General features: G+C 46.4%; 1 protein-coding gene across 4 annotated transcripts; it reads right to left on the bottom strand.

The window, feature by feature from the left end:
- Nucleotides 1-433: 433 nt before the first annotated feature.
- On the bottom strand, nucleotides 434-27,703 carry PDCD6 (programmed cell death 6). Of its 4 annotated transcripts, none has more exons than XM_035727643.1 (7): nucleotides 27,507-27,703; nucleotides 26,057-26,118; nucleotides 10,686-10,730; nucleotides 9,428-9,580; nucleotides 3,941-4,050; nucleotides 3,549-3,594; nucleotides 863-1,001 (listed from the first exon to the last, which is right to left on the bottom strand). In XM_035727643.1, exons 1-6 carry the CDS (start codon nucleotides 27,599-27,601, stop codon nucleotides 3,580-3,582), a joined length of 480 nt encoding a protein of 159 aa, XP_035583536.1. In that variant the 5' UTR covers nucleotides 27,602-27,703; the 3' UTR covers nucleotides 863-1,001; nucleotides 3,549-3,579. The 4 variants fall into 4 exon arrangements, with proteins under 4 accessions (XP_027461951.2, XP_027461950.2, XP_035583536.1 ...); XM_035727642.1 differs by having other exon boundaries at nucleotides 870-1,001; nucleotides 9,422-9,580; nucleotides 27,507-27,702; XM_027606150.2 differs by lacking the exon at nucleotides 3,549-3,594 and having other exon boundaries at nucleotides 434-1,001; nucleotides 27,507-27,700.

Below are 27,703 nucleotides of genomic sequence, written 5' to 3' on the forward strand. Positions count from 1 at the left end.
ACCCATCTGAATGTCCTCACAACCACCGCCCCAAATTCTGGTTTGGGGAAGCACGCTGAAGAGCGGAAAGAGGCAGAAAACAGCCTCAGGTGATCCTGCAAGGGAGGGGTGAAGGGACTGGCTGTGTGCCAACAGCAGGCAACGCGGACGACCACTCCAACTGCCTGCACCCCACTTTCATGTTCAAAAGCCACAATTAACAGATCATTGCAGGGCAGGACTCAATCATCGTAAATAACAGAAACCCACACACTTCTAAACCAAATCTGGATTTATATGTTCAAGGAAGTTTTTATGAAATTTAAACTAACTCCTGTCACAAAGGATGGCGGTATCCTTGGATTTCCCATAAGCAGACTCAGGTGGACACCCCAGAAGGTGTCCTGGACCCCTGCGAGCTCCCAGGTGAGTATATCTGACGCAGACTGGGACAGGGGGTGCATTTGCTTTATTGCTTATGTTGCATATTCAAACAAATACAATAAACCCCGTTTTAAAAAATGTAAGGCACATAAAAGCCTCTGTGCAGGTTCCGTATTATTTTTAAATTCCTAATGGCTAATAAAAGTATTTCCACTATAGACCTGGAGCTATCTAGAAATGCACATGATGAATTTTTTGCATGCAGGATATCTGAAACATTATCATATCTTACCTCATGGCACAACTGAACAGTCTCAAATCAAATGTCTGCATGTCAATAATGATTACAACTATTGTTACATTTGCAAAAACCTTATCAGCTTATCCACGTATATACAGTCGGGTCCCCAAATGTTAATTATATAAAATCTAAAGGAAGAACAGTATCTAGCTGCATCTGTGTCCCATTTCCTTAAAGGGAGATTTGGCATTTTTAGTCTTCCTTCCATAAGTCATGTTGCTATTTGCAAAGGCCAGTGCTATACGATGCTGAAGACCATGGACAGATACTGTTCATATGACACCTGAATCCAGCCGTCCTGATCCGTATCGTAACGCCTGAATATATCGGTCAACCTCTGGGAAAGAAACAACAGGCATTTAGATCTTGATATTTAGTAAACAGAAGCAACGAAACATATTTGGTAAGAAGACATTTAAGAACCAAAGTCACCCATGTCTCCAGACACCCCCAACTCTGACGGAAACCAGGGCAGGAAGGCATGGGTGGGTATCCCTGACCACCCTCAGGCCTGCCCATCATGGAGAATGCTGCGGTCTGGAGGGACAGCAAAGGGTGGGAGGGTGAATACAGGAAGCTGGTCAAGAGGTCAAGGAGTGGGCTGTAGGCCCAACTCACTGATACACCAGAGCCCCGGGGCCTGGCTGAGCCCTCTAGTCCCAGGCCCTGGTTTCCCAAGGGGTCCAGTGGTGAGCCTGGGTCCTCCCTTCCTTCTCTAAGACCAACTTCGTGGGGGCTCTTCCTTGAACGCTCACCTCTGCTCTGGCTACTTGCCACTCAGGTCACAGGGAAACCAGCCCTGACTCGGGCCCCTCCCTTACACCCAGCAGGTGAAGGCCCAGACACACAACATGGAAGGGTAGGTCTCCCTGTACCAGCCTCAGGGTCCCTCCTGCCCACCCCACCCATAGGGCTCCACCCTAGTCTGTTCACAAGCTTGATCCCCCCACAGCAGGTTAGGAGCAGAGGAGAGAGCCCTGCACCCAACAGCAGGGACAATTAGATGAGTGCCACCCCAGGTGAGGGGTGCTGGACAACCACAGTAGGCCTGAGGAATCACAGGTGACAAAAGGATGCAGGCAGAATGCAATTCCCCAGGACAGGAGAAGAAAACAGTGCCCAGGTTCATCATGAGAGCAGGCTGGAGCCCGGCCCTCTGGTGGCAGGTTAGACGGGGTGCCTGACACAGCTGACTGTCCACTCGGGCTTTAGCCGGAGCATCCCAGAACACGTGAGACACTAACGTCAAACCAACTACAAAAACACCAGCAGCACGTAACTCTGGCTTAAAGAACAATGGGCAATTCTTCTTTGTACTTTAATTGTATTTTCCCAAGATTTCTACAAATTTTCGTGTTCTTTTGTAAAAAAATCATTTTTAAAAAGCCTGTCTCTTTTTGTAGAAAGGCAGATGAAGGAAAACATTTTTGAGGATATTTTACCTGTGGCCTGCAGCTTTTCGTTTACATTCCCCACCTCTGTCCAGTGTTTAGAGTCACTCGGGAAGGGTGGGTGGGACCAGGGACTGGCAATCAGGCCTCCAGCTCAGCATGGAGCCAGGGGGCAGCGGCTGCTGCAAGACAGACTCCTCCTGGCTGGCCTGTCCTCAGCCTAGAGGGTGTGCGGAGGCACTGGGCAAGCTTCTCATGGGACTCAGATCACGTTACCTCAGCTAAAGAAAGCCTACACTCGATGACCTTTGCTTAAGAAGAAAGGATCAGATGTTTACTTACGGGACATAACCTCAAATGAAAACCCTAACCTTAGAGTAATTTAGATGCAGACAATGATGAGACTTTTACGTCTTTTTCTAAAGTGTTCAGATGACACTGCCCATGGGGTGGGATGAGATGGGGTAAGGCTCTCCCCATTTCAGAGAGCCAAGATGCAAATGTTAACAGACCTGGCTCTCCAATGAGGCCTTGAACAGGGACTGGGCTTTTCCCAGACTCATTGTATTTAGCAGGCCACAGAAATTTCACTTTTACTGACCTAGCATTCTAATGGGAAAAAAAACCCAAGAATGTTTCTCAAAATTCCAGTGGACACTAAAGCTGACAAGATGTAACCCCAACCTAGATTCAAACTACAAGGACTTCTCTTCATGAAAAAAACATCTGCCTTCCACAAATGGAATCTGTGTCAGAGTTAAGGGCTGGGGGGTGTTAGGATCATGGAGGTATGACATCAAACTGTCCACCAGCTGGTAAACTGCTGAATCTGAGTGATGGGCACACGAGTCCATCATTCTTTTGTCTCTTTTTAATTTGTCATAATAAAAACTCTGAAAGCTATCTAAGGGTTTATCAGTTCACTGCATGTCTAAGCTTAAATCTAGGTAACTGATCCCTACCTAGAGACAGGAGCAGGGGGGCCTGTGTGGGCACAGCAGGGCAGGCTCGATTACTCCTGCCCTCTGTCTCTGGAAAGGACGCTCAAGGTCTGCACTTGTCTCTCTCAGAGGTAAAGGAGCAAGGCCGTAGGAGGGAGATGTGAGGTGCCGGGGTCAGCGGGATTCACGAGCTCCGCCCAAAGCTGCTTGGCTCTGACACCCGAATGAGGCGCCAGGTCCTGTCTTGGAACTTCCCTCACACAGAAAGGCAGGGCACAGTAAAGATCACAACAGAAAATCTACCCATTTCCTCAGAATGAAAATACAACAAAAATACCAGAGTATACATGTAAATAGCCCACTCGATTTAGAAAACACGATCTCATTTGAAGGGACTGCTCTATAATACAGCCGACCCTTGAACGCAGGGTTAGGGGCAATGAACCCTGGAGCAGTCAAAATCCACATATAACTGTGATGCCCCAAAATGTAACTACTAACAGCGTACTGTTGACCAAGAGTCTTACCAATTAACAGTCAATGAACACTTACTTTGTACGTTGTATGTATTATGTACATATTCTTACAGTAAAGTAAGCTAGAAAAAAAATGTTAAGAAAATTGTAAGGAAAATACATTTTCAGCACTATACCATACCTATCAAAAAAAAGTCTGCCTATGAATGACCTGCATAGTTGGGCCGTGTGCTGTTCAAGGGTCAGCGGTATTTCCACAGGGAGAAAGAGCACTACGGGCCATACCTCCGTATAACAGAGTAACATCTCTCCACAGACAAGACTAACTTTTATAAGCCCCGGAAACTGACTTTACTCCATTAAACCGCTAATTCCAGAATGGCACCTCCCTCTTCCTCTGCTTTCGAGGATACTCCCTGCCTGCTCCACCGCTCCACTCATGGTGAGCCCCCATGGAACCCCCATTACCTGCAAGACGATGCAGCCCTGGATGAAGTCGTCAAATGCGATCTGCCCCCGTCCTTGTCTGTCGAACTTGCGAATGAGGATGTCGTGAAACTGGTCAGAGAGCCGGTACCCTTGAAGAGAAGAATGAGGATGAACAGAGGGCCAGGAGAGTGGACATTCCCATCAACATCCACGTCCTCCTTCCAAAAGGCCCCATAGCCTCTGACATCAGGTGATAACAAATGACTGAGGCTGGGGTGGGAGACTCAAGGCGCAAAATCATTCACATGCACTCTGGGAACGAAGCCATCATTCTGCTATGCGCCCCGCCTACAGTCCCATGAGTGGCCGACATGAAGACCACCCCCTCTTTCTGGAAGGGTGAGTGTTACCCGGAGGCCAGCGCTGCCAGGCGCAGCAGGTCATTAATGTGAGCTCACTCGTTCACATCAAGTATACTCACCCCATAGTGCTGCACCCCAAAAATCACCCCATAGGGCAGCCCAGCTTTGTTGTGAAGTTTTCGTTTTACAAGTGGTTTCATTTTGCATCTGAAAGATTATATCACTGAAGACTTCCAAATAAAAAAAATGTAAAGGCAGGGAAGTAGCAGATTCATTGATGGGTACTCCCCTGAATAAATCAGCACGCCGACATTAGGAAATGAAAGATTACAAGGAGCAAGGCAGCCTCGTAAAGTTCACAACCACTCAAGGGTCATCAAATGGTTTCTCTTCAGACTGAACAAATGTTATGACAAAGAGTCCCTGATGCCACCTTCAACTTAATGTCTTGGAAAGGTCTCCAGCAGGGAGGTGGTTCTGAAGACGCGGGGACACAGCGGCCACTCGCCTGTGGGACACCCCTTGAGGCCACTCTAAACAAGGATACCTACTTCCCTCCTAAACCCACTACCTGTGTGACTGTGGTGTCCTTATTTATTCAGGAGACAAGATCCAGGGGCCATTTTTAGTGGTTTTCCATCCTGTTGGAATCATTGTGAGGATATATGTACACCTATCACCTGAGTGAATTTCATAGTTAATAACTTGTAGAAACACTTACTTTTCTAAAAAAAAGATTCAAACATGCACACACATGACAGTACCTTCCAGAGTGGTCAGCATACTCTATCCATCTGTGACTTAAATCCAGGGCCCCCTTCCCTGCCAGCTGAGTAGAAGACAGGATCCCTGACTTAAAAAAAAAAAAAAAGACAACAGGTCCTGGATGGGGGTCACACCCCCAGCCCCTCTGAGTCTCCTCTCCTCACACCTGGCACCTGTGCCTGTGGACAGGTAAGGAACAGGCCCAGGCTGGTAAGGGCTGAGCTCATCCGAGGCGTAGATCGCAGATGATAGCCATCACTGTGGCAGTCTCCCGCCCAGACATAAACATACAGGATGGCTCTCCACAATCTCTGCAGACCATGTAAGCAAGTTCTATCATCCCTGGGATTAGCTTCCAATTTCCCCAGTCCTCAATATTATTGTAGCGAGAACAAAACCAACAGAAGTCAGCCTAGAAAAATGAATGATGAACAAACTATAAAAGAGACATTTACATAAGAATCAAAATCTGAGAGCAGACTCTTCTCTAAGAATTTCCTTCAGTGAAAATCCATGTCACGATAACCCCACCCTCATAAATTAAGAGGATGTGCCTCCTGGAAATGCAAATCAAAACCACAATGAGGTGGCTCACACCTGTCAGAAGGGCCGGTATCAAAAAGACTAGAAATGCTACATGTTGGCAAGGATGTGGAGACAAGAAACCCTCGTGCACTGTTGGTGTCAATGTGGGCTGGTGCAGCCACCCTTGGAATCAGTATGGACGTTCCTCAAAAAGTTAAAAATAGCTACCACGTGATCCAATAATCGCACTACTGGGTATTTACCCAAAGAAAACAAACACACTGATATGAAAAGATATCTGCAACCCCACAGGCACTGCAGCATTATCTACAATAGCCAGGATATGGAAGCAGCCCAAGTAACGGACTGATGGATGGATAAAGAGGTAGTGCACACACGCACCGGAATATTAGACAGCCGTAAAAAAGGATGAGACTTTGCCATTGGCGACAATATGGATGGACCTAGAGTGCATTATGCTAAATGAATTAAGTCAGAGAAAGACAAATACCAGACAATCTCACTTATATGTGGAATCTAAAAATAAAACAAATGAACAAATAAAACAGAAACAGACTCGTAAGTACAGAGAACCGGTGGTGGCCAGAGAGGAGGGGGTAGGGGGATGGGTGAAATCGGTGAAGGGGATTAAGAAGTACAAATCTCAGATTATAAAATAAGTAAGTCCAGGGATGAAAAGTACAGCCTAGGGAACAGAGTCAATAATACTGTGACGGGGGCGCCTGGGTGCTCAGTCGTTGAGTGTCTGCCTTCGGCTCAGGTCATGGTCCCAGGGTCCTGGGATCAAGTCCCTCATCAGGCTCCCTGCTCGGCGGGAAGCCTGCTTCTCCCTCTCCCACTCCCCCTGCTTGTGTTCCCTCCCTCGCTGTGTCTCTCTCTGTCAAATAAATAAAATCTTTAAAAAAAAAATAATTCTGTGACAACGCTATATGGTGAAAGATGGCAACTACATAGTCGTGGTGAGCGCTGAGTAAAGGAGAGCGCAGTCGAATCTCTATGTTGTATGCCTGAAACTAACATAACATTTATGTCAACTATACTTCATTTAAATGGAAAAAAGAAAAAGAGGTGCCCTCTGTGTGCAGCTCCCCTGGCTTGTGACCCTGGTCAGCATTAGCCCCTGTTGGACCTGAGGTGCTGGCCACAGGGCCACACCCTGACCTTAGGAGAGTGAGGTTCTCTCCTGACAACTAACACGCACAGGACTGTTAGTTGTATGGGAGGGACGGTGGCAGCCCTCCTTAGAGTGGTCCTGGGCTGGAAGGAGCTGGAGGCCTGGCTGGCCTGAAGATCCCACGAGTCACCAACCGCCTATTCCCAGCACCCCCCTATGACAGCACATCTTCACAAACCTGGATGCTAACCGGTAACTACTCTCCAAGGGACAGACCCGGAACAGGGCACCAACCCGTGTCTATAACCAGCCAATGGCATGAAAAGGGTGGGGGCTGCTTGAGGACCTGCTGGGACCCTAACGCAAATGAGCTACTAATTTTTAGGGTGGGTCCACGGCACTGATTTGGTGAGCAAACATCCACACCTTCCAGGGACGCAGAATAAAGCATGTTGGGCTAACACCGCACAGGTCTGCTATGGCTTCAGGGTCATGGAGGTCATGTGGCAGTCGCTTGTGGTCAGGAGCTAGTTGACGCTGGGACACAACAGAGGACAAAGCAAATGCAGCACCACGTTGGTAATGGCTGAGATGAGTGACAACTGAATGGAGGGCCCTACATTTTGATAACATTTCATCAGAAAGCACTGAGCTGGTGGAGGGAGAGGGGGTGGAGGGAGAGGGAGCTGCCCGTACCTGACGACCTTCCCCACCAAGGGGGCACTGCACTGTGTGGGGTGAACTCCTCATACACTTCCTTACTTCCAGCTCTCTCTACCTGGTGCACAGCGCATATTAGCCGTGACTTTAAAAAAGGACTACGTGAGCTATCCTAGCTGGCAGGTGGGCCTGGGAGAGTGACCCAGTGCAGTCAGGGCTGAACAGGAATCTTTGCTTCAGTTACTACTGAAAATCTTCTAAAATCATTAATATGTGAAAAGGATAACAATGTCCCTTTTTGGTAGAAGGCCTCAGAAATCAAGAACCAATCACAGGAACAGACTTGTTAGAACAACTAACGAAATGCTGTAGCAGAGTATTTACTTTCTCCAGAAAACATCTGGAAGTCAGGTAGGGGCCCAGCGTCAACTAGCTCCTGACCACAAGCGACTGCCACATGACCTCCACGACCCTGAAGCCATAGCAGGGACTCGGAGGCCAGAGAGGCCAGGGCACTGCCCACCTCAGAGCTCCCACCGTGGGCTCTAAGGACCCAATGGGCCACTGGCACGAAGGAAAGAGAGGGCTCTGGGCCTGACAACATTAGAAAGTACCGTGTTCCCTGACACCTGAGGTCACTTGTCTGGATGTAATTCACAGGACCCAGGTTCCTCCCAAGCGGTCCTCGGCCCAGTCAGGCCTCCAGCTCCTTCCAGCCCCAGGACCACTCTCTGTAGAGGGCTGCCACCATCCCTTCCATACGGCCCTACCCGTTCCCCAGTCTAAGGGCAGAGCAAAGTCAGCTGGGTTCCCAGTCTCAACGCAGAGAACCTGAGGTCCTGCCCTAATCTCGACCCACACTTAGTGAGTGAGTTGAGAACACAAACTTCCTGTGGAGTCCCAGAACCTCTAGCTGGACATCACAGGAATTCATAAGGAAAGAAAGAGAAAGAGGAGACAGTCATAAAGTGCATGCCCAAAGGAAAAAGGGGAGAAGGGGCAGAAGTTAACAACACGTCAACATGACAATTAAGATGTACTTTGTATTACTAAAGCTCAAAATACCTACAAGTTCATTAGTACATTATAATAACATAGTACATTATAGAAAAAATAGTACATTAGAAACTAACTTGCCTGATTTTTTTTCTAGACGGTATTCATAAGCAGTCTTTCAAGCAAAATGTAGCAGGAGTTTTGTAATAGGGCCCCAGTAACCAGAGGGGCTGAGTGAGATCATCCCAAACACACCAGAATCTGGGTGTAACTCCCACAAGCCTTGGACAAGTCTTCCATGTAAGTGTTCCCTCCACACACACAAAACCCCAACTCCCTCTCAGACCCACACACCAGCATCAGAAGGCCCACTGACCCACCCTGGAAAGGCTGGGCAGACACTCCTGGTGGCACGGCACACCTGGGCTGACATGCACTTGAGAATGGGAGCCTGAACGCCTAGCAACGCTGTGCCTGAGGCAAGCAACTGGTATTGCCACTTACAGAATCATCTCCTACAAGTATCTGATCATCTTGCTGTGTGTTGTGATGTATCATGAATTATAAGCTGCCGGACATTTTATTTTCCCTTATTCACGTGAAACTGTTTCCAAAGCCATCACATTCTCAATGTGCATGTCACATCACTCCATTTCACAAATGATAAACGATTGCATAGCCCGTATCTCATTTTGGATGGAAAAAAACACATAAAGTCTCCAAGTCAGATATAAGCCTTCATGATATAAATAATATCAAAGTATAAATCCGTATGATGTCAACAAAAATTTCATAGTTAAAAAAAATCAGTAAATTGAAGGGCATCTGGGTAGCTCAGTGGGTTAAGCATCCGACTCTTGATTTCATCTCAGGTCATGATCTCAGGGTAGTGGGAATGATCCCCAAGTCAGTCTCTGCGCCGGGTGTGGAGCCTGCTTAAGATTTTGCTCTCCCTCGCCCTCTGCCCCTCCCCCACTCTCAAAAAAAATCAATAAATTGACCAAAGTAAAAAAAGTTAATGACATCAAAACGGCCTCCAAAATGAAATATGCTACACAATCAAGACAAGTGAATTACCAAAACCTGAGAGTGCTTGCTTGAGCTCGTTCTTGTCAATCATCCCAGAGTTGTCCCTGTCATAGGTGCGGAAGACGTTCTGCCAGTCTGTGATGTACTTCCAGACGCCAGTGAACTCACTGAAGTTCACGCCAGCCTTGTTCTCTCGGTCAAACATGGCTGAGACAGAAAGGAACGTGAGTGGTACACAGTAGCTGGTATCTCAAGGTTAGTTGGCAAGCAGCTCAATCCCAGCACAGCCACTCCCACACTTCTCTCAGGGCCAGCCCCGTGCTTAGTCAGCAGATGCCCAAGTGTTGCTAAGAAATGCTCATTCGTTGATGGGAGGGCTGGATCTCCTCTGCTGGGTGGTTACCCAGCCACAGCCCCTAAACCACCTGAGACAGACACGAGGCACACAGTAAAGAAAGTGCAAGAAAACACACCCGCAGAGACACAACAGAAATAATACTTGACAAGGAAGTAGCCTCTACAGAAACATGATGCCTGGAGGGTGCTCTTGCTTTGTCAGGAAGAAACGGAGGTTCAGAGTGAAGTAGCCACCTTCAGTGAGAAAAAGACTCTACTCCCTTTAGATTTTTGTTTTTTTCAGTAAGACCTGCTTTTCGTTAAAAAAATCAGCCTAAGGGTGCCTGGATGGCTCAGTCGGTTAAGCCTCCCAACTCTTGATTTCAGCTCAGGTCATGATCTCAGGGTCATGGGATCTAGCCGTGTTGAGCTCCGCACTCAGCGGAGAGTCTGCTTCTCTCCTTCTCTCTCTCTCCCCCAAATAAATACATACATACATACATACATCAATCAATCTTTGAAAAAGAAAAAAAAAATGAGCCTAATTCCAGGTCCAAATATGAAAGAATCTATAACTGCATTTACATATAATGGCAAAATGGCGAAAAACATACAAAAACAGTCTGTACTTCTGCTACCAAGAAAATGACAAATCACTTGGTCCCTTTCACGTAAAGAAGCCAGTATAAGACTGAAACAGGAGTGCTCTTGGTTGCTCAGAAGTACACTGTAATTCAGTGAAAGCTCACGTAAGGGAAAAATCAGGTCAGAAACTGAGCATCAGTGTTTCCGCCAGTCAACAACCATGCAAGATATGGACGGTATGTGAAACGTGCTGGTCCTGTATGTACATGAACTCTTCAGAACCGGGAACTCAAGCTGAAGTGCTCGGCCAGGAGGGCAGGGTGAGGGGGGCAAGGCAGAAAGCACAACCTGCATCCAAGCAGGACAGGAGTCTGCCTGCACCTTTACTTACATATGATTGACCTGACAGTCACTGGATTAAATGGAGTCCATGTGCCTGAAAATAAATGACAGGAAACAGTCAGAGAAAATAGTTTTCACAGCAAGCTCTAAGATTCTAATCTGTAACATCAGTAGCTAACGACAGTAACTTGCTGTTCAAGGAAGACCTTCGGACCACGGTTCTCAGCAGGGACATAGTTCCCAGGGGACATTTTTGGTTGCCATGACCACTGGGGGCTGTAAGCATGTCATTGATTGGGTCCGGTCCTGTACTGTGCAGGAGTCCCTCAGGCCCCAACAGACATACATCCAAAGCTGTTCATAATGACATGAGGCCGGGGGCTCGCTCTCGTTTACTACATAAACAAGATATGGTTTTATAGTATTTCTTTTCTTTTCTTTCTTTCTTTTTTTTACAGTGTGGATCCCAACAAGGGGCCTGAACTCACGACCCTGAGAATCAAGACCTGAGCTGAGATCAAGCGTCAGACGCACACAACCGACTGAGCCACCCAGGTGCTCCTGGTTTTACAGCATTTTAATATACACTCTATTTTCCAGGAATGCAGCAACCAGGTGAGTTGAGAAGTATACTCAAAAACATACCATAAAACCATGCCATAAAAATTTTCTCCTAAAATTATAGTCTGAGCATATTATTTTCATTGAGAGTGTGATTCACTTCAGAATCATAATGGGGATATTCAGGGCGCCTGGGTGGCTCAGCGGTTAAGCGTCTGCCTTCGGCTCAGGTCGAGATCCCAGGGTCCTGGAATCGAGTCCCGCATCGGGCTCCCTGCTCAGCAGGAAGCCTGCTTCTGCCTCTCCTACTCCCTCTGCTTGTGTTCCCTCTCTCGCTGTCTCTCTCTCTGTCAAATAAATAAATACAATCTTTAAAAAAAATAATAATGGGGATATTATCAGATATTTGTTATAAAGGGGATTGTTGAATCTGATAGAACCATTTATCAACTGGTAATGAAATGTTCACTAGATACCTTCATGCCTCAAAATCTGTTTTCAGGATAATTTATACCACTATCAATTTTTATACTCACTAAAAAGAAGTGTAAAACTATTTTTAATGTGGAGGGAAAGCAGTGTCTCTCCCCACATCCCACTTATATAAAACCTCATATTTTCTTCTATATATAAAACTATTCCCCCCCCCCACCCCGAGATCTATCCCCTGACCTCACATAAAGTGACCTTTTGCTCAAGTTTGAGGCCTACTTGGATGTGGGTGGTGGGCAGGAGAGTCTGAAGGGTACCACCCCTTACACTCTACCACACTGGGCTTCCCACCACAGCTCTAGAGGGCCATGCCCTCTAGTCAGGGCTCATGCACATGCTTCTCTACACCTCAAGTGTGGCCTCCCAACACATGCACACCCTTCACCACTCACCTCTCCTGTAAGCCAGAGGAAAAATGTGTCCCCAGGAGAGCTTTCCCTGAGTGCCCCACATTCCCCCCAACCCCTACACATGGGGGCTAGATAAGCATCTTCTGCAGGCCTCAAGACATTTGGGGAGGGAGGGTGGGCAGAAACCTGTATATAAAGCTATTAGGAAAGGTATTATTGAAAACTATGTTACAAAGAACCCAACAGAAAGGAAAATTCTAAACACGGAGAGGGTTACTTCTTTGCTGTTTGTTTTTCCCTTCTTCACACCTAGCTGCTGCAAGCACTGAACTGCTCTTCCACAGGAGACAGCCCAAAGGCTCCCCAGGAACCCAATGCACCTGTTGGAGCCTTTCCCTGGCCCTCGTTTCCTGTCTTCCCTCCACCTGATACAGGCTGATGAGCCCTCAATGAGTGAAAGTGAAGGCAGCCTCCACAGTCCATCCTGACTGTGAGCAGAAGCATCATGGGGCCGTCTCTGCAAATGACTTGGCCAGGGAAGTTTGAAATAAAAGCAACACAAGTGCAACAGTTAAGTAATGTAGAAATATGCACATCTGCCATGGTGAGGGCCTGGTGCCACCTGGACAGGCATGCATGGAATGCCCAGAGAGAGTGCAGCCCTGAGGTGACCCAGGGGAACCAGCACCCACGGGGGAGGATTCTGAGGATGGCAGGGGTCCCAGGCTCAGAAGAGAAATAGGTCATCCTGAGCTGAGTCAAGGATGGAGGGAGGCTGCCCTCTGGCACGAGACCCACAGGTTTTCTGCAGGGCTGCTGTGCAAGGGAAGGTGGAGGCAGGCTCCTCCGCTCATCCTTCTTGTTATACCCCAAATGGGGCCAGACTCTCCAAAGAAACCAAGGGATAGATAGGCGGAGCAAGATGGCGGAGGAGTAGGAGACCTGGATTTCATCTGGTCTCAGGAATTCAGCTGAATAGGGATCAAACCATTCTGAACACCTACGAACTAAACAGGAGATCAAAGATAAGAATACTAACAACACTCTGAACAAAAAAGCGACCACTTTCTGGAAGGTAGGACGTGCGGAGAAGTGAATCCGAGGCGATATTCGGGAGGATAGACGCGGGGGAGGGGGCCTCCGTCAGCCGCTTCTGGCGAGTGGTGGAGCCGCGGAGCACAAAATCGGAACTTTTAGAACTCGGCTCCGCTGAGGGACGTCGCTCCAGTGGCTAAGTGGGGGGGGCGGGGGGTGAAATCTTCGCGGGACAGTGTGGTCTCAGGACCCTCGGGGTCACAGAAAGACCGGGGATGCCTGAGTGCGGCAGAGCTCCCAGGTATTGGAGCGGGGAAGCCGGCTGCAGAGACGGAGCTGAGGCGCGGGCTCTCAGCTCGGGGTTGCCATAAACTGTGATCCGCGGCCCAGTCGGGCCACTGCTCCTGCAGCAGGGACCCAACAGGCGGCAGAGCCGGGGAGACTCCCCTCCCTCCCCCGGGAGGAGCGGCGCGGGAGCGCACCGCAGGGATCTGCTGGGTTTGGAGACGCCACACGGGGTCGGGTGCCAGAGATAGAAACGCTCGGTCACAGGCCAGGTGAGCACAGCGGCCAGAGACCGGGGACACGGGAGTGACTGCTTTTCTCTGGGGGCGCACTGAGGAGCAGGGCCCCGAGTTCTCGGCTCCTCCGGGCGGAGATTGGGAGGCCACCATTTTCGCCCTGGTCCTCCAAAGCTGTACCGAGAGCTTGCAGGGAACAAAAGCTCCTGAGAGCAAACCCGAGCAGCTTGCTTAGCCCGGACCAACAAGGGCGGGGCAATTCTGCCTCCGGCAAAGACCTTTGGGAACCACGGCAACAGGCCCCTCCCCCAGAAGATCAGCACGAACAGCCAGCGAGCCAAGACCAAGTTTACCGATCAAGGAGAACGGGAGAACTCCAGCGCTAGGGGAATACTGCACATAGAATTCATGGCTTTTTTTTACCATAATTCATTAGTTTTTCAAAGTTAATTTTTTTAACTGTTTTTTTTTTTTAATTTTTCTCTCTTCCCTTTTTCAAACATCTTATCAATCCCTTTTTTAAAAAACATTTATTTTTCATTTTTAGAGTCATATTTTTATCCCTTCATAGTAGTTACCCTTATTTTTGCCATATATATATAAGTTGTTCTCTCTTTAAAATTTTGAGACACAATTTCTTCTAATAGATTAAAATATACCCTAAATCACTAGTGTATGGCTTTGTTCTATTCTCCTGCCTGATCACATTCTCTCCCTTTTTTTTTTTTAAATCTTCTTCTTTCTTTTTAAAAAACAACTTCTTATTTTATCAATTCCTTTTATAAAGTCTTTTATAATTTTCATCTTTACAGTCATCTGCCATCCCTTCATTGTATCAACCCTTATTTTGTACATATATAAGTCTTTCTTCCTTTAAAATTTTAGCAGGCACTTTCTTCTAACAGACCAAAATATGCCCAAAAGCTAGTGTGTGGCACTGATCTACGCACTAGCCTGATCATATTTGATCATATTCTGTTTTTTTTTGTTTTTATCTTTTTCTTTTTCCTTTTTTTTTTTTTCCTCTCTTCTTTCTTTCCCTTTCTTGTCCCCTGGTTTCAGGTCTTTTCTGATTTGTATAGAGTATATTTGCTGGAGACATTGTTAACCTGTTAGCATTGTGTTCTCTCATTCATCTGTTCTCCTCTGGACAAAATGACAAGACGAAAAAAATCACCTCAGCAAAAAGAACAAGAGGTAGTACCATCTGCCAGGGACCTACTCAATACGGACATTAGTACGATGTCGGACTTAGAGTTCAGAATCATGACTTTAAAGATACTAGCTGGGCTTGAAAAAAGCGTGGAAGTTATTAGAAAAACCCTTTCTGGAGAAATAAAAGAACTAAAATCTAACCAAGTCGAAATCAAAAAGGCTATTAATGAGGTGCAATCAAAAATGGGGGCACTAACTGCTAGGATAAATGAGGCAGAAAAAAGAATCAGCGATATAGAAGACCAAATGATGGAAAATAAAGAGGCTGAGAAAAAGAGAGATAAACAACTACAGGATCACGAGGGCAGAATTCGAGAGATAAGCGATACCATAAGATGAAACAACATTAGAATAATTGGGACCCAGAAGAAGAAGAAAGAGGGAGAGAGGCAGAAGGTATATTGGAGCAAATAATAGCAGAGAACTTCCCTAATGTGAGGAAGGAAACAGGCATCAAAATCCAGGAGGCACAGAGAACCCCTCTCAAAATCAATAAAAATAGGTCAACACCCCGACATCTAATAGTAAAACTTATGAGTCTCAGAGACAAAGAGAAAATCCTGAAAGCAGCTCGGGAGAAGAGATATGTAACCTACAATGGTAGAAACATTAGATTGGCAACAGACCTATCCACAGAGACCTGGCAGGCCAGAAAGGACGGGCATATCTTCAGAGCACTAAACGAGAAAAATATGCAGCCAAGAATACTATATCCAGCTAGGCTACCATTGAAAATAGAAGGAGAGATAAAAAGCTTCCAGGACAAACAAAAACTAAAGGAATTTGCAAACACAAAACCCGCCCTACAAGAAATATTGAAAGAGGTCCTCTAAGCAAAAAGAGAGCCTAAAAGCAGCATAGATCAGAAAGGAACACAGACAATATACAGTAACAGTCACCTTACAGGCAATACAATGGCACTAAATTCATACCTTTCAATAGTTACCCTGAATGTAAATGGGCTCAGTGCCCCAATCAAAAGACACAGGCTATCAGATTGGATTAAAAAACAAGACCCATCAATATGCTGTCTGCAAGAGACTCATTTTAGACCCAAAGACACACCCAGATTGAAAGTGAGGGGGTGGAAAACCATTTACCATGCTAATGGACACCAAAAGAAAGCTGGGGTGCCAATCCTTATATCAGACAAATTAGATTTTAAAACAAAGACTGTAATAAGAGATGAAGAAGGACACTATATCCTACTTAAAGGGTCTATCCAACAAGAAGATCTAACAGTTGTAGATATCTATGCCCCTAATGTGGGAGCAGCCAATTATATAAGGCAATTAATAACAAAAGCAAAGAAACACATTGACAACAGTACAATAATAGTGGGGGACTTTAACACCCCCCTAACTGAAATGGACAGATCATCTAAGCAAAAGATCAACAAGGAAATAAAGACTTTAAATGACACACTGGACCAAATGGACTTCATAGACATATTCAGAACATTCCATCCCAAAGCAACAGAATACACATTCTTCTCTAGTGCCCATGCAACATTCTCCAGAATTGATCACATCCTAGGTCACAAATCAGGTCTCAACCGGTACCAAAAGATTGGGATTATTCCCTGCATATTTTCAGACCACAATGCTTTGAAACTAGAACTCAATCACAAGAGGAAAGTCGGAAAGAACTCAAATACATGGAGGCTAAAGAGCATCCTACTAAAGAATGAATGGGTCAACCAGGAAATTAAAGAATTAAAAAAATTCACGGAAACCAATGAAAATGAAAACACAACTGTTCAAAATCTTTGGGATACAGCAAAGGCAGTCCTGAGAGGAAAGTATATAGCAATACAAGCCTTTCTCAAGAAACAAGAAAGGTCTCAAATACACAACCTAACCCTACACCTAAAGGAACTGGAGGAGGAACAGCAAATAAAGTCTAAACCCAGCAGGAGAAGAGAAGTAATAAAGATCAGAGCAGAAATCAACGAAATAGAAACAAAAAGAACAGTAGAACAGATCAACGAAACTAGGAGCTGGTTCTTTGAAAGAATTAACAAGATTGATAAAACCCTGGCCAGACTTATCAAAAAGAAAAGAGAAATGACCCAAATCAACAAAATCATGAATGAAAGAGGAGAGATCACAACCAACACCAAAGAAAGACAGACAATTATAAGAACATATTATGAGCAACTCTATGCCAGCAAATTAGACAACCTGGAAGAAATGGGTGCATTCCTAGAGATGTATCAACTACCAAAATTGAACCAGGAAGAAATAGAAAACCTGAACAGACCTATAACCACTAAGGAAATTGAATCAGTCATCAAAAATCTCCCAACAAACAAAAGCCCAGGGCCAGATGGCTTCCCAGGGGAATTCTATCAGACATTTAAAGAAGAATACCTATTCTCCTGAAACTGTTCCAAAAACTGGAAATGGAAGGAAAACTTCCAAACTCATTTTATGAGGCCACCATTACCTTGATCCCCAAACCAGACAAAGACCCCATCAAAAAGAATTACAGACCAATATCCTTGATGAACATGGATGCAAAAATTCTCCCCAAAATACTAGCCAATAGGATCCAACAGTACATTAAAAGGATTATTCACCATGACCAAGTGGGATTTATCCCTGGGCTGCAAGGCTGGTTCAACATCCACAATCAATCAACGTGATACAATACATTAACAAAAGAAAAAACAAGAATCATATGATCCTCTCAATAGATGCAGAAAAAGCATTTGACAAAGTACAGCATCCTTTCTTGATCAAAACTCTTCAGAGTATAGGGATAGCGGGTACATACCTCAATATCATAAAAGCCATCTATGAAAAACCTACAGCGAATGTCATTCTCAACGGTAAAAAGCTGAGAGCTTTTCCCCTAAGGTCAGGAACGCGGCAGGGATGTCCACTCTCACCACTGCTATTCAACATAGGATTAGAAGTCCTAGCCACAGCAATCAGACAACAAAAAGAAATCAAAGGCATCCAAATCGGCAAAGAGGAAGTCAAACTCTCACTCTTTGCAGATGATATGATACTGTATGTGGAAAACCCAAAAGACTCCACCCCAAAACTGCTAGAACTCATACAGGAATTCAGTCAAGTAGCAGGCTATAAAATCAATGCACAGAAATCAGTGGCATTCCTATACACCAACAACAAGACAGAAGAGAGACAAATCAAGGAGTCAATCCCATTTACAATTGCACCCAAAACCATAAGATACCTAGGAATAAATTTAACTAAAGAGGCAAAGGATCTGTACTCAGAAAACTATAAAATACTCATGAAAGAAATTGAAGAAGACACAAAGAAATGGAAAAACGTTCTATGCTCATGGATTGGAAGAACAAACATTGTGAAGATGTCAACGCTACCTAGAGCAATCTACACATTCAATGCAATCCCCATCAAAATACCATCCACCTTTTTCAAAGAAATGGAACAAATAATCCTAAAATTTGTATGGAACCAGAAGAGACCCCGAATAGCCAGAGGAATGTTGAAAAAGAAAAGCAAAGCTGGCGGCATCACAATTCCGGACTTCCAGCTCTATTACAAAGCTGTCATCATCAAGACAGTATGGTACTGGCATAAAAACAGACACATAGATCAATGGAACAGAATAGAGAGCCCAGAAATGGACCCTCAACTCTACGGTCAACTCATCTTTGACAAAGCAGGAAAGAATGTCCAATGGAAAAAAGACAGTCTCTTCAACAAATGGTGTTGGGAAAATTGGACAGCCACATGCAGAATGAAACTGGACCATTCTTTACACCACACCCCAAAATAGACTCCAAATGGTTGAAAGACCTAAACGTGAGACAGGAGTCCATCCAAATCCTAAAGGAGAACACAGGCAGCAACCTCTTCGACCTCAGCCACAGCAACTTCTTCCTAGAAACATCACCAAAGGCAAGGGAAGCAAGGGCAAAAATGAACTACTGGGATTTCATCAAGATAAAAAGCTTTTGCACAGCAAAAGAAACAGTCCACAAAACCAAAAGACAACCGACAGAATGGGAGAAAATATTTGCAAATGACATATCAGATAAAGGGCTAGTATCCAAAATGTATAAAGAACTTATCAAACTCAACAACCAAAGAACAAATAATCCAATCAAGAAATGGGCAGAAGACATGAACAGACATTTTTCCAAAGAAGACATCCAAATGGCCAACAGACACATGAAAAAGTGCTCAACATCGCTCGGCATCAGGGAAATCCAAATCAAAACCTCAATGAGATACCACCTCACACCCGTCAGAATGGCTAAAATTAACAAGTCAGGAAACGACAGATGTTGGCCGGGATGTGGAGAAAGGGGAACCCTCCTACACTGTTGGTGGGAATGCAAGCTGGTGCAACCACTCTGGAAAAAGGTATGGAGGTTCCTCAAAAAGTTGAAAATAGAGCTACCATCCGATCCAGCAATTGCACTACTGGGTATTTACCCCAAAGATACAAATGTAGGGATCCGAAGGGGTACATGCACCCCGATGTTTACAGCAGCAATGTCCATAATAGCCAAACTGTGGAAAGAGCCAAGATGTCCACTGACAGATGAATGGATAAAGAAGATGTGGTATATATACACAATGGAATATTACGCAGCCATCAAAAGGAATGAGATCTTGCCATTTGCAATGACGTGGATGGAACTGGAGGGTGTTATGCTGAGTGAAATAAGTCAATCAGAGAAAGACATGTATCATATGACCTCACTGATATGAGGAATTCTTAATCTCAGGAAACAAACTGAGGGTTGCTGGAGTGGTGGGGGGGTGGGAGGGATGGGGTGGCTGGGTGATAGACATTGGGGAGGGTATGTGCTATGGTGAGCACTGTGAATTGTACAAGACTGATGAATCACGGATCTGTACTTCTGAAACAAATAATGCAATATATGTTAAGAAAAAAAAAAGAAGATAGCAGGAGGGGAAGAATGAAGGGGAGTAAGTCGGAGGGGGAGACGAACCATGAGAGAGGATGGACTCTGAAAAACAAACTGAGGGTTCTAGAGGGGAGGGGGGGTGGGGGAATGGGTAAGCCTGGTGATGGGATGGGTATTAAAGAGGGCACATTCTGCGTGGAGCACTGGGTGTTATGCACAAACAATGAATCATGGAATACTACATCAAAAACTAATGATGTAATGTATGGTGATTAACATAACAATAAAAAATTATTAAAAAAAAAAGAAACTAAGGGATAATAACAGCCAACAGTTAACTGACTAGTTATCACGTACAGGTCCTGTGGCCTGGTTCTCAGAATGAACATCAAAGCTCAACAACTCACAGCGAAGCCGAAATACTACAACATGCAGACATTTAATATCTCAAATATATTACACGTTATATAAACCTGAGTGTCAGTCTGAAAATCTAAGTAGTTTATAAAAGTTCTCGGTAAGAAAACACAGTACAGTGCAAATAACCAATATTTAACACAGCTCGCTGAAAACAGAGGGTACATTATACCCCCAGGTAGACTTTTTTCACAAGCCCTACATCCCCAGTGACCCTCTATCCCAGATTTTCTTGGCCAACCCTAATTTCAAACATTCCTGTCTGCTTTTCCCAGACACGAACATGTTTGGATGTCAGAACCACTCATCTTGAGAGATTTCTTGTCAGATTTTTACTTAGAAATTATATGATCACTGGACCTAGAAGTCCTGCTTTTAATTTCCTCTCAGAGAACTAAAGAAAACAGAAACCTGATTTTCCATGTGAATTTAGGACACTTTTTTCACCCATAATTTGAGAACAGTGCCAAAGGCTTAAGAAGCAATCCTAAGCAAATGATGACAGTCTAGGGAACCATCTACAGTTGTAGAGGTAGAGACAGTCCCCATCAGGATGCTCTATCATTTTCCCACTTAACCCTCAAGCACACAAATAATTGCAGGAATCCCCATTCTCAAAGGGGAAAAAAAAACCTACTCTGCTCTGTGATAATGTATTGTTTTTATACTCTCCAAAGAGTTTTCTTTCTTGAAATTATGTCCTGTTAACCACAAGCTTAAATTTTGGCTTCAGTGAGTGGTTAAGGGTTAAGACTTCATGACATTTGCACAATTGAGATACCTAACTACTTAGAATCTTTTGGGGCAAAAATAATAAATAAAATTTAAAAATAAATAAAAAATAAAAATCAGACTTTTTAAAATGTCATCACTGGTGATGTCTTTCCACTTTACTTCATCAGACCAGGAACTCCCAGCCCCTCTGGGCTTTTCTACACAAGAGGAGATGTAGCAAGTCCTGCAGGGCTGGGCACACAGCACTGGCATTCAATGCACAGAATTTGCAAGACTTTGGTGCCTCTTCAGGTTCAGCAAAATTCCACACTTTCCCAGTTTTCTTCAATTACAGCTTCAAATAGCACAACTAGAAATATGGCCTTTCTGAAAAGCAATCTAAATACTGATCAACAGCATTAATGATGCCTATACCCCCTGATGTGATAAATGTCACTTCTAAAAACTGGTTCTATGAAATTTGGGGTCAAATTACTACAGTATTTACATTAATGAAAATTAGAAACAATCTAAATGACTTAAGTGAAACACTGTAAAACTCAATCCCGGTAGATACATTGTCTCCCAGTTCTGTACCAGGCAGATGCAGGATCTGGTGGACTGGGGCTTGGCTCAAGGAGGAAAAGGATCTAAAGTTCCAGTCTTCCTATTTTCACATCCAAAGAAACTGGGGCCAGAAGTGCGATACACCCAAGGTTACAGGGTAACTTGTCAGTAAAGCCAGGTCCACCAAATCCCAACTTTCTTTTGTTTCTATCTGAAACTCTGGCTGGGCGTGTTTCTGGACAAAGCAGACAGGACAGGCTGTACTAGGGTTCCTCAAGGACTCCTTCAGGCTCCATGACTCACTAAGACTCCAATACTCAGTCAGTTTGTTACAATGAAAGGACAGAGTAAAATCAATAGGGGGAAAAGGCACCAGGAGAAGTCCACTGGACACCAGTACCGCCCAGGACGTGCTTACTCCTCCAGCTACGAGTTGTGAGGACACAGGCCAAATACTGTCCACTAGGGAAGCTCCCACGTCTAGAGTCCAGGGCTTCTCTTGGGAAGTCCATCATGGAAGCTCCAGATACCCAGAGGGAAAGCAGGTGTTTGCCATAAATCCTACTATTAGTATCAACTATCCAGGCAAACAGCTATCACACACCTCGAGGCCCTTGGTGGACAAAACACTCTTCTCAGTCAAAACGTCACAGGAGGCAGCCAGCCATAAAGCCCTTCCTGGGAAGGAGCAGACTCTGAGCCATCCAGGCCTGCTGGGCGAGTCCTTCCCCACACACAAGCAGAAGGAAGCTGAAGGTAAATCTCTAAAGCAGCAAACACCCTTACCCACAAAACTGGGCCTGTGGGGGCAGGAGCACTGATGGGATCAGAAGCACGGTCTGCGGGGAACTAACTGTCGCTTATATGGTCTGATTTCCCTCATTTTCTCTTAAGATGGGATCCCCAAGAGAGCTAGAACTCTTTTGATAAAAATACCTTAAGAAGAATATATGGATTATTTTTAGAGTGCAGCTAAAAAATGTCTCCACAAAATACCTACATAGGTTATGTGAAGGCAAACCTGCACAAGCACAAAACAGACATGAGCAAAATTAAATTCTCCTGTAATTCCAAGAAATGTCATGCAAGTTAAAAAAAAAAAGGTACCAAACTGAGATAGTTTATGACATGTCATTTCAAAAGAAGGCAAGAGAACAGTCTTCTTCCGTCTTTCTTCATACCTATTAACTACACACCTTCCTGAGAGCAGTCAACTTTAGAAGCTTTCCTATGGAATAAAGTCTTATAAAGGACTCAGTGGATGGGACCCACAAGTACTCTTTCAGGATGGTTTCAACGACATTTTCGCAGAGAGTGCGCACACACACACACACACACACACACACAGATTTAAAGTGAGAAACCATGCAAGTCTGAAACTTCAGTTTTCCCACCAGTAACAGACTAAGTAAACCAACGTCCTGAAATAGCCTAATATTCCAGTTCTAATATGAAAACAGAAGCCCATTCCTGGGAGAACAATTAGAAGTCAAAATAATGTCAATTGCATTAGCTCTCGGAAGTCAAGGGGAGTGGAGAGGACCACGACGGGCCCACCCAGTGGCCAGTTTCCGTGCACACACTACACCCCTGCACAGGAGCCCAGCCTGGCCTCCTTCAGGAAGTGGCCGTTCTAGTGGCAGAGGCAGCTACAACAGTGACCACACAGAGCAAGACCAGAGTGTCAAGGACACTACAGTGATGCCACAGTGGCTCAAGAGCAGGCATATCCCTCCAGGCAGAAAATCTGGAACTCGGGATGTACACGGCTTGAGCTTACATCAATGCAGAAGGAGCACCGAACCCATGCAAGGGGGTGGACACCACCATGGAGACAGGTGGGAAGACACTGGGGCTCAGCATGCTTTGAGCGCCTGTGAGCATAACATGAGCAGAAGCACTGAGGGGGACCAGCAACAGACATCTGGATTTAGATTCTGGCTCCACAACTTGAGAGCTATGAGGGGTAACTCACCTACTCTCGGGATCTGCATCATTAATAACCTGCTTTACTGCAGAAAGAACTTAAAGAAATTTATAAAGATATCCACGGTAGAACAAAAATGAATTAAATTGTAATTACGTTGGATGGGAAGAGAAAAGTAGGAGGATAAGAAAGCAAGGGATCTAAGACCAGGTCAGTAAAACTGACCTCTCAAAATTCTAAATTCATGCTAGTGGCAAGCCACCAACTTAAATTTTTTACCAGCTAATTTGAAGAGGAAAATGTAATTGGTTAAAAGATTCAGGGTTAATAAGATATAAATAAAACAAGACAAAATAGCCACCAGAGGTGTTTAGAACACCAGAGATACCATGCTCCCATGGAGAAGCGAGATGGCTGCTTCCTGGGCATCCCTGGCTCAGAGGGCGTGGTGGCTGCGGTGCCTGCCTCTCTTCAGCGTAACAGTGACTACCTGCTTCATGAGGCCAGTTCTTCCACGCCTCCACAAAGGCCACTGAGGCAGTCCCGACCAAACTTACTAGCTGGGTTAAACTAGGTACTGATTTCAAAGTATCTCAGCAACGGTGAACAAAACATCCTCTAGGCAATTGTTAAAACTCACTCTCTTCTAAACAGGTTCCTGGTGGGTATTCAGTAGTAGCTGAGTTCAAGATTATGTTCTGACAGAGTAAAGACCCCGTATGCTTTAACGACGAGCTGAACTAAGGGCAGCACTGACACCCTCTCGTGAAAATACAGAAGCCTAACACTATAGGTCAGAATAGGTGCCGCCACCACACCCCCAGGGCTCCAACAACAATGCTGATTTGAGATTAGGTTTGTTACGTGCCCAGCACGGTGCCTACATGCAACGGATGCTCAGTGAGTGGCAACTATCAACACCACCATCCCGAGCTGACCCCCTGGCCGGTAACAGTACTACTGCTATACTCCCAGCTGACAACACTGAACCGTGCTATGTGCCAGGCACTGTGCCAAACACTCTCCATGCATTTTCTCCATCCACCCGCCCAGAAAGGTCAAGTCCTTGCCCAAGGTCATATTCCTAGAACTGGTAGAGCCAGGATTTGAATCCCGACAGGAGCCCCCAGGGTGGACACCATCATGCTAATGAGGTCAGAGTGTGACCATCACTCCCAGTGGAGGTTTCACATAAACCCCAAACCTGGGTGGCACTCTCAAAACTTCAAGCAAACAGACAAAAAGATGTCCAAATGGACATGGGTCATGAATTGGTCCTCACTTACTGGAAAAGAACTCAAAAGGAATGCCTGCAAAGCATGACCCCTGAGGGCACTCTGACTGCAGTGGCCACCCTCTTTAACATATGATGTGAAAACATCTGTTTGGTCAACATTAGAAAGTTTTTTTGTTTTCTGAGAGAGAGAGAGTGAGGGTGCTTGCATGGGGGGTGGAGGGGCTTGATCTCACGACCCTGAGATCATGACCTCAGCCAACATCAAGAGTCAGACATTTAACTGACTAAGCCACTCAGGTGCCCCAACACTTAGAAAGTTTTAAGCCAGATTTGCCAGATCACAGCCTGCTGGATTTCCGTTTGTTTTGGCATCTTTCCAGTAGTAACCCTGTCTTCTACTCCTCTAAGTGTAACTCAAGCTTTGGAGACACAAAAAATGGAAAGGGGTTAATAACAAGAGAAGAATCAAGAAGGCACAATCATCAAAGCAGAAGTAAAGAGATTTCTTAGTTTCCTGAACACAGCTACATAAATACACATGAAGTCATACACCAATACCTGCGGCCCAAGTGTTAAATACTGGAAAAAGAAGTCAGTACTGTCTACCATTCTTTAGACATATTAATCTGCAAATACTAATCCTGCACTTCATGCAAATCATGACGCAATGACAAGACTAACACTAAATGTCTGGTATGTGCCCACAAGGAGGGCAACCAGCACTACTTCACAGTGCTGGCATCCTTACTCTTTCCAGAACATCAAACTGCTGCCCACTAATAAAAATGGGTCTTTTGACATCTTAGAATCAATCCCTTTTCTACCTTAAATGGCACACCTCTGGAAAGACAAGCTACAAATCTAAGAACCAGAAAAGGCAGTGGCATCTGAGGGATTCTTAAAAAGGGCAACATAGCCAGGTATTCAATGAAGTAAAAGGTCTCAAAGAGTACTTCCATGGATTAATTACGCTGAAACCAGCAAGATCAGAACTCCACGGAGAGCCCCCAACACACCGCCACACAAGAACTATGATCCTGTACCCCTGTCTGAACACCTAGTATTCCCCCACTGATAAGACCACCTTCCCACAATCCAACTGCCAGCGCCACACCTCCAACAACCCAATCACTTCCCCATGGTGCCCTAGCACCTTGATGATCCTCTCCAGAGAGGTCACAAAGATGGACGGACCTACCTAAGAAATTCAGTGATCTTCAACGTACCTTAAGTGTATCTGCTGTACAAAGCTAAGCTTCCTATCCTTCCCTAAAACCTGCACCCCAACCTCCATTTCTCAAGAAGCGCTTCCCTGCACTAGTCCTAGCTCAGCAAGGCACTTAGAGCAGGATATCACTTGGCAAAATAAATGAAAAGCACCTCCACCACATGCCAGTAATAATAGTTAGGCCTTAATAACTCCTCTGTACCTGGAAAAAGAAACTATTTACTACAGGTGGGTCAGGCTCAAAGTTCGGTAGAAGTCCTGAGGGCCAGGTCCCACTCACCATTGGATAGTGCTTGCTGAAGTTCGTTGTCCGATATCACCCCGCTCCTGTCTTTATCAACCCTACAAAATTAAGACCAGTTAAGCTGGTGATTAAAAGTGCAGAACAAGCAAAACATGGCAAACATAAACATTTAACTCTTGCGTTAATCCTGCATTCACCCTGGCATGCTCCCTCCCGCGGACCTTCCACTGTACTCAGCTAGGATGTCTCACCCCCGCATTCTGCTGCGGAATGAAACATCTGAGCGCCTTCTCTCCTCCTAAGCATACGCCACCTGCCAAAGTCCAAGGTGGTTCCCCAGAGACACCTAACCATTTTTGTCTCTCTCCCTGCACCTTCTCAGGCCTTTCTCCTTCGTTTTCCCTTGGCCAGTCTGAATTCCACCCACGCCAGTCTCTCCTTCCACAAACAGCAAAAAGACTGCCTCAGACAAGTCCTTCATGGCCATGAGTCACTCGAGTCTCTGTCACTCATTCACTTGGAAGGACGACTCCAGACGGAAGGCGCTGTGGTTACAGTCACCAGCTTCTCTCCCTGCCGCTGGCGATGCAACAGCGCTGCAGTGGTCTGTGTTTCTGTTCGCCTTAAGCAAGCATCCCCAGGAGACCCTCCAGGAGCAGCAAGCCCCTCAGCTGCGGGCTCTTGGCGTTGCAGGGGGAGGGGTGGAGGCCGCGACCCCTGAGCATCTGCAGCGGGCTCCGCACCTCCACAGGGCCCCGGCGGGAGGGAGGCGCCCAGGGGGCGGCAGCAGAGGGTTGGGGGTGTCGGGCAGGAGGCCGGGGAGAGATCTAAGGAGGCCAGGGTCGTGATGGGAGGAAGGGAAGCAGGAAGGAGGCAGAGGCTAGGCCCAAAGGAGCCAGGAAGGAGGCCGAGGGAAGACTGGAGAGAGCTGCAAGGAAGGAGGGGGTGGGGGTAGCGGGGGAGGCCGGAGCGAAGCCAGGAAGGAGGCCGGGGGAGGCCGGAGGGAAGCCAGGAAGGAGGCCAGGGGAGGCCGGAGGGAAGCCAGGAAGGAGGCCGGGGGAGGCCGGAGGGAAGCCAGGAAGGAGGCCGGGGGAGGCTGGAGGAGGCCGGAGGGAAGCCAGGAAGGAGGCCGGGGGAGGCCGGAGGGAAGCCAGGAAGAAGGCCGGGGGAGGCCGGAGGAGGCCGGAGGGAAGCCAGGAAGGAGGCCGGGGGAGGCCGGAGGGAAGCCAGGAAGGAGGCCGGGGGAGGCCGGAGGAGGCCGGAGGGAAGCCAGGAAGGAGGCCAGGGGAGGCCGGAGGGAAGCCAGGAAGGAGGCCGGGGGAGGCCGGAGGGAAGCCAGGAAGAAGGCCGGGGGAGGCCGGAGGAGGCCGGAGGGAAGCCGGGAAGGAGGCCGGGGGAGGCCGGAGGGAAGCCAGGAAGGAGGCCGGGGAGGACAGAGCGGAGGCCGGCGCAGTCTCATAAGCGCCCGGGTGGCGCCGGGCCTCACCTCTGGAAAACGTTCCACAAGAAGCTCTGGTCGGGCAGCGCCGCGCCTCCAGCTGGGCCGGCCCCGGGGCCCGGGCGGTAAGAGTAGGCGGCCATGGGCCCAGGCGCACCGCTGGGCTGAGGTCCCCCCGGGAACGCGAGAGGCCCGGGGCGGCTCCACTTCCGCCTCTGCTGGGGCGGGGCCTGGCACCTACGCCA

The sequence above is a fragment of the Zalophus californianus genome, chromosome 5 (genome assembly GCF_009762305.2).
Source record: "Zalophus californianus isolate mZalCal1 chromosome 5, mZalCal1.pri.v2, whole genome shotgun sequence".
Classification (NCBI taxonomy): Eukaryota; Metazoa; Chordata; class Mammalia; order Carnivora; family Otariidae; genus Zalophus; species Zalophus californianus.

Excerpts from the sequence above, each read along its gene's own strand:
- PDCD6 (XM_027606149.2), bottom strand. The coding sequence starts at position 27,601 with ATGGCCGCCTACTCTTACCGCCCGGGCCCCGGGGCCGGCCCAGCTGGA. Across the intron at positions 26,119-27,506 it reads TTGTGGAACGTTTTCCAGAG|GGTTGATAAAGACAGGAGCG; the intron begins GTGAGGCCCGGC and ends TTAATTTTGTAG. Across the intron at positions 4,051-9,421 it reads GCAAGCACTCTCAGGTTTTG|GGTACCGGCTCTCTGACCAG; the intron begins GTAATTCACTTG and ends CTTCTCTTCAAG.